Source organism: Anser anser (assembly GCF_964211835.1).
Source record: "Anser anser genome assembly, contig: HAP1_SCAFFOLD_32, whole genome shotgun sequence".
Lineage (NCBI taxonomy): Eukaryota > Metazoa > Chordata > Aves > Anseriformes > Anatidae > Anser > Anser anser.
Window position 1 is genome coordinate 2786253 of NW_028154148.1, and position 6307 is coordinate 2792559.

The 6307-nt window shown below is 51.9% G+C and overlaps 1 protein-coding gene across 1 annotated transcript; it reads right to left on the reverse strand.

Moving 5' to 3' along the window:
• Positions 1–318: 318 nt before the first annotated feature.
• Positions 319–4808, reverse strand: LOC310890605 (olfactory receptor 14J1-like). Its single transcript, XM_083852919.1, has one exon. It carries the CDS (start codon positions 3785–3787, stop codon positions 2864–2866), a length of 924 nt encoding a protein of 307 aa, XP_083709045.1. The 5' UTR covers positions 3788–4808; the 3' UTR covers positions 319–2863.
• Between the last annotated feature and the right edge of the window lie 1499 nt (positions 4809–6307).

Genomic DNA, 6307 nt, shown 5'->3' on the forward strand with positions numbered 1-6307 from the left:
TGTGCCTAAGAATTAGCAAGGAGGTCAAATCCAGTTCACGCGTGGTATAAAGCAAACACTCTAAGCATTGTGAAGGGCACTGGGATGTGGCCTAACATGAGGAAGGCTGTATGTCACTGGTGAAGGAACTGTCTTTCTTGTGCCATGACCAATGCAAATCATGCTGCAGTAAAAGGCCCAGACCGACACCAATGTATTGAAGGCTCACGGGCATGACTGGAAATTGACTTTCCAACACCTCTGACACAGACATCTCTAGGCAAGAAATGTGTCCTGGTAGCAGTAAGCCTTCTTGTCAATGGGGCAGAAGGCCTCCATTGCAAAATCGACATGGATGCTACCACTGCAAAGCTGCTGTCTAATATCATCCTTTGTCCATGGGCACTCTTCTGCACCACAGAGTTCAATCTCAGCACCCACTTTGTTGCTACCTTTATGCATGAGCGCTACAGACCCTAAACATAGCCCAGAATCATAGAAAAGTTTGGATTGGAAGGGACCTTAAAGATCATCTAATTCCAGCCCCCCTGCTGTGGGCAAAACACCTCCCATTGGACTAAAGCCCCATCCAACCTTGTCTGGAACACTTCCAGGCATGGGGCATCCACAACTTCTCTGGGCAGCCTGTTCCAGTGCCTCACCATCAGCATAGTAAAAGATTTCCTCCTTATATCTAATCTAAACCTACTGTCTTTTAGTTTAAACCTGTTTTAACAGGACAGAGGCTTGGCACGGATGGCTGATCCCCTGATACAGGCACTGAGCACTGCAGTGGGTGGATGGAGATGGCTTTGAAGCACAACTCAACCATAAACCTGGGCTGAGTGGCATGTCATGGAAATCATAGAATTTTTTTGGGTTGCAAGGGACCTCTAAAGACCAACTAGTCCAACCTTCTGCCATGGACAAGAACAATTTTCATTAGATCCAGTTGCCCAAAGTCCCATCCAGCCTGTGCTGGAAAACTTCCAGGGATGGGGCATCCATCAGGTGTTCTGGGCAACCTGAACAACTATAAGCAATAAACACAGTAAAGTCAGAGCTAACAAGACTACAGCTGAACGTGATATTCATTCCAAAGCTCCAGTTGCTGTTGGTGACCATCCAACCATCAAAGGAGAGGATCCTACTGGTGATATTCTCCATCTTTCTTCCCTCTTTCTAGGACATGTTGTATCTTCTCTATCTCTTGATGAATGTTAATCTTTTGTTGTGATAGTTACAAATGCCCTTTCACTCCCCTTTGGGCTGTATATTTCACTGTGGTATAGATGTGATCTATCCTTCCCATGGTTCTGGGAACCTGTGGTGGTTTTAATTGGGTGGGCAGCCGAGTTCCACCATGGCTGCTCTCTCACCCCCCTTCCTCTTTGAGGAGGGGGAGAAAATATGACACAAAGGGCTCAACGATAAGGACGAAGATAAGGACGGGGAGATCACTCAACAATTGTCGTGATGGGCAAAACAGACTCAGCGTCGGAAGATAGTAAGATTTATTGCCTATTACTAACAAGCTAGAGAAATGAGAAACAAAGGAAACAAACCAAAAACTCCTTCCCCCCATCCACCCTCTTCCACCTCCTCCACCTGAGCCGCACAGGGGAATGGAGGAAGGGGGTTGCGGTCAGTCTATGGCACTTCGTCTCCTCCTCTTCTTCTCAGTCACTCTCTGCCCCTGCTCCAGCGTGGATGGGGTCCCTCCCTTGGGATGCCGTCCTTCCCAAACTGATCCTGCATGGGCTGCCCACAGGCAGCAGCTCTTCATGAACTGCTCCCCCATGGCTCCGTACCATGGGGTCCATCCATCAAGAGCAAACTGCTCCAGCACAGGTCCCCCACAGGCAGCAGCTCCTGTCAGGTCACCTGCTCCTGCATGGGATCCTCTCCACGGGCTACAGGTGGATTTATTTTTATTTTTATTTTTTATTTTTATTTTTTATTTTTATTCATTTGTTACTGTTTGTTTGTTTTCTTATTAGACTGACTATACCTCAACTGATGAGTTCTTGGACTTTTTCTGTTTTTGATTCACATGGTGGCAGTGAGCTAACGGCTCTGTGGTTTTTTCCTGCCTGCCAGGTGCAACCAACAGCAGATGAGTCCTTGCCGAGCCCTCAGTCCCTACAAGACCGTGCTGTGACCCTGATTTCAGCACATGGATCTAGTGGAGAAACACGAAAGGCAAAGATCCTCTTTGTTGTCTATTCCTTGGAAATGTTCTTGACCATAGTTTTTTAAGAAGACATCAGCCTTCAAGCAGTGCCCTGAGGAGATTCTTTCTGAGTACTGAAATGCTTCTCTGGAGGCCGGCTGTGCCACTGCCGTGCCCACTGCCTGTCCCTGCCTGCAGTCCCAGCACAGCCCCACAGCAGTACTGGCACCAAGCTACAGGAGCAGCCGGGCCTGACCCCACCAGCAGGGCTCAGCACCAGAGGGGGGCAGTGGCAAGAGAGCAGCTCGGCATGTCCCAAGCGCTGGTGCTCCCTGGCCGTGCTGCTGGGATGGGACTCTTTTCCTCTGCAGCCCTGCACATGGCACTGCCCCTGCAGAGCCAGAGCAGCTCTCAGAGGAAAGAAGACAGAGAAGGCAGTGCACGCTCCTTTCTTTTATTTAAATTTGCAGACAGCCGGACTCCTCATATACAGAATCTCTGAGCTATACTCAACAAGACACATACAGACAGACTTAGAAAAGGGAAAAATAACGACATTTTATTGGGCAACAGGAGCCAAACTATAACTAAGAAAATCCTGTAACACTAATTAAAAAAAAAAAAAGCAAAAAAAAATTACAGAAGATTTATTGTTTCTGTAATAATTGACAGTGTGTTACATGTAAAATGAGAGGGGCAATGCACTGATCATTACACACACCTAGTCAACAGTTTCAACAGGGCATGCCTCAGCTCCTGGTTCCTCATGCTGTAGATGAGGGGGTTCAGTGCTGGAGGCACCACCGAGTACAGAACTGCCACCAGCAGGTCCAGGGATGGGGAAGAGATGGAGGGGGGCTTCAGGTAGGCAAACATGGCAGTGCTGACAAACAGGGAGACCACGGCCAGGTGAGGGAGGCATGTGGAAAAGGCTTTGTGCCGGCGCTGCTCAGAGGGCATCCTCAGCACTGCCCTGAAGATCTGCACATAGGACACCACAATGAAAAGGAAAAAAACAAAAAATAAAGAAACACTACACACAAGTGCCCCAACTTCCCTGAAGTAGGCATCTGAGCAGGAGAGCTTGAGGATCTGGGGGATTTCACAGAAGAACTGGTCCACAGCATTGCCTTGGCAGAGGGGCAGGGAAAATGTAGTGGCCGTGTGCAGGACGGCATTGAGAAAGCCACTGCCCCAGGCAGCTGCTGCCATCTGGGCACAAGCTCTGCTGCCCAGGAGGCTCCCGTAGTGCAGGGGCTTGCAGATGGCAACGTAGCGGTCGTAGGCCATGACCGTGAGAACATAAAATTCTGACAAAATCAAGAAGACAAACAGAAAGACCTGTGCAGCACACCCCTGATAGGAGATGGCCCTGGTGTCCCAGAGGGCATTGGCCATGGCTTTGGGCAGAGTGGTGGAGATGCAGCCCAGGTCGAGGAGGGCGAGGTTGAGGAGGAAGAAGTACATGGGGGTGTGGAGGCGGTGGTCGCAGGCGACGGCGGTGAGGATGAGGCCGTTGCCCAGGAGGGCAGCCAGGTAGATGCCCAGGAAGAGCCCGAAGTGCAGGAGCTGCAGCTCCCGAGTGTCTGCGAATGCCAGCAGGAGGAACTCACTCACAGAGCTGATGTTGGCCATTTCCTGATTCCTGACGCAGTTGTCTGTTAGAGAGGAAAAGGCAGAAGAAGTTAGAACAGACTTATCTCAGGAAAACCTATTGCAAGCCTTAGAGCACCCCTAGCAAGAGCCACTCTCTTTGCAGGAGAACCTTTCTGCAGCTGTCCTGCTTGAGCTGCAGCTGGTGCTGGCTGAGAGTGGCACTGGGAGCAGGGGCTGCTGTGGGCTCCAGAGGAGTCCTTCCTGCTGTGCAGCAGGAGGGAGGCAGGAACATGGGGGAAACTCAAGCTTGGTCTGTTTATCAGGTCAATGAAATTTGCAGTGCTGTTGCAAAGAACTCAAGCAACCAGTGTAGAGCAAGGCAAATATTCTTATGCTTAGGACAACAATCACACTCTTGTGTTTCCCAATAAGTGGAGACTGCTTAAAGCAGAGAAGCCCCAGTCCCAGTGCCTCTGGACAGAATTCTCACCTTGTTTCCAGGTGTCTCAGCAGGATCTCAGCTCATCCTACCTAACCACGGGTACAGAAACCTCACTCCAGCTGCCCACAGACAGCCATCCAGCAGCACGGACATGGCCTTAGCACTGAGGTGTCTCTTCCTTTGGGCACCTGGATAACACAAGGATGGCACAAGAGAGCTACATCCTGCTGGAGAGCAGCCTGCAGACAAAGAGGATGCCCAAAGAGAGAGCAGCATATTCACAAACTGGGGTGTCCCAATATTAGTCTGCATCCCCTGCAGTGTCTGAAGGAGGCTCGGCCACCCAGCTCTTGGCTGACCAGGGGCAGCTGGGTTCTGACACTCCAAGGGGCTTCTGCCGGACTTCCTCACCTCGCAGTGCCATCCAGCAGGACTCCCAAAGCCTACTGCATTGCCCACTGCCCTCCCAGAAACAAGACCCAGCAGGAGACCCTTCCAGGACGTGCAGCTGCATGGCTCTGCAGCCAGAGACGTACCTTGTCAAGGGCTGTGCAGATTTCTCCTGCAGGCAGCTCTCAGCATCCTCCCACTGCCAACTGCCTCCAAGCCCTCTCTCCTTCTCTCCTGTCCCCGTGCCAGCTGCGGTCAGAGCCCCCAGCCCTGCTGCGCTGTGCACAGGAGCTGCTCCTGGGCACAGCTGTCTCTCTGCACCACGGCCCTCTTGCCACGAGCTCTCTCTGTCCCAGGAGCCCGGCCCAGCTCAGCACCACACGCCCAGCCCAAGGCATTGGAATCCCCCCTCGGGAGGCTCTGCTGAGGAGCCCACGAACCTCAGGCACTGATAAACAGTTGAAGACATCTCTCCAGAAGTCCAAGTCAGAGGCAAGTTTCCTGCAGTGTCCCCCTGAGGGCCAGCACTGACACAGCCTCCCTTGGAGCTCGTTAGAGCAGAGCATTGGAGGCAGTGAGGACAAGGAGACAAAGGCAATGTGAAGGTGACACTGATGTGTAGAAAAGCTGGGTGTGTGTCACCAAGTACAAGGGCCAGGCCTTGACCCCCAGCCCCTGGGAAGGGAGATCCTTTCCCTTCACACACTGCTCAGGGCTCTTCGTGGGGCAGGAGGAGATGGGGATGTGCATGGCCAAGTGCAGGAGAAGGGTACGAGCCCTGCCTGGTTCATGGGTGGGGGCGAGGAGGCAATGAGGCCCTGGTGCTTTACCGAGAAGCTGTCTCCTCCTAGGCCTCAGTGGCAGAGACAACAGCCAGAGCCATGGACACAAAGCCCTGGGTCCTGTTGGGACTCTCAGCTTTGCTACAGCCCTTGTTCCTCTCTACACCAGGCTGTCCTAGGGACTCCCAGACCTGTAGCTCTTTTCCTGCTGGCTCTAGAACCTTATCCATATGGTATCTCACAGGATCTGATAACTCAGATCTTGGTGGGCATGGTCCTCATAAGGCAGCTCTGTAGGACGCTGGCCTGGTTCCTGGTGAGCAGGCACAACTGCTCGTATGGCATCCCTCATGGGGGATGTTCACGAGTCTATGGAGCTAGATGGGATCCCCCACTTGGTACTGAGGGAGCTGGCAGAAGTGCTCACCAAGCCGCTTTCCATCATTTATCAGCAGTCCTGGCTATCAGGGGTGTTCCCAGTCAACTGGTGACATGGAAATATGATGCCCACCTACAAAATGGCTGGAGAAAGGATCTGGGGAACTACAGGCCTGTCAGTCTGACCAGTGACGGGGAAGTTCATGGAGCACATTATCTTGAGTACCATCATGCAACACTTAGAAGACAACCAGGTTATCAGGCACAGTCAGGAGGGCTTTATCAAAGTCAGGTCCTACTTCACAAATCTAAACTCCTTCTATGACAAAGTGATGCACTCAGTGGATGACGTAATGGCTGTGGATGCGGTTTATCTAGACCTCAGTAAGGATTCTGAAACTGTTTCCTACAGCATTCTCCCAGAGAAACTGGCTGCTCGAGGCTTGGACGAGTATCTGCTTCCTTGGATTAAAAAGTGTCTGGGTGGCTGGGCCCAAAGAGCTGTGGGACATGGAGCTAAATGGAGTTGGAGGCCGTTCTGTAGTGGTGACCCCCAGGGCTCAGTTC

Coding starts and splice junctions, on each gene's coding strand:
- LOC310890605 (XM_083852919.1), bottom strand. CDS start 3,787: ATGGCCAACATCAGCTCTGTGAGTGAGTTCCTCCTGCTGGCATTCGCA.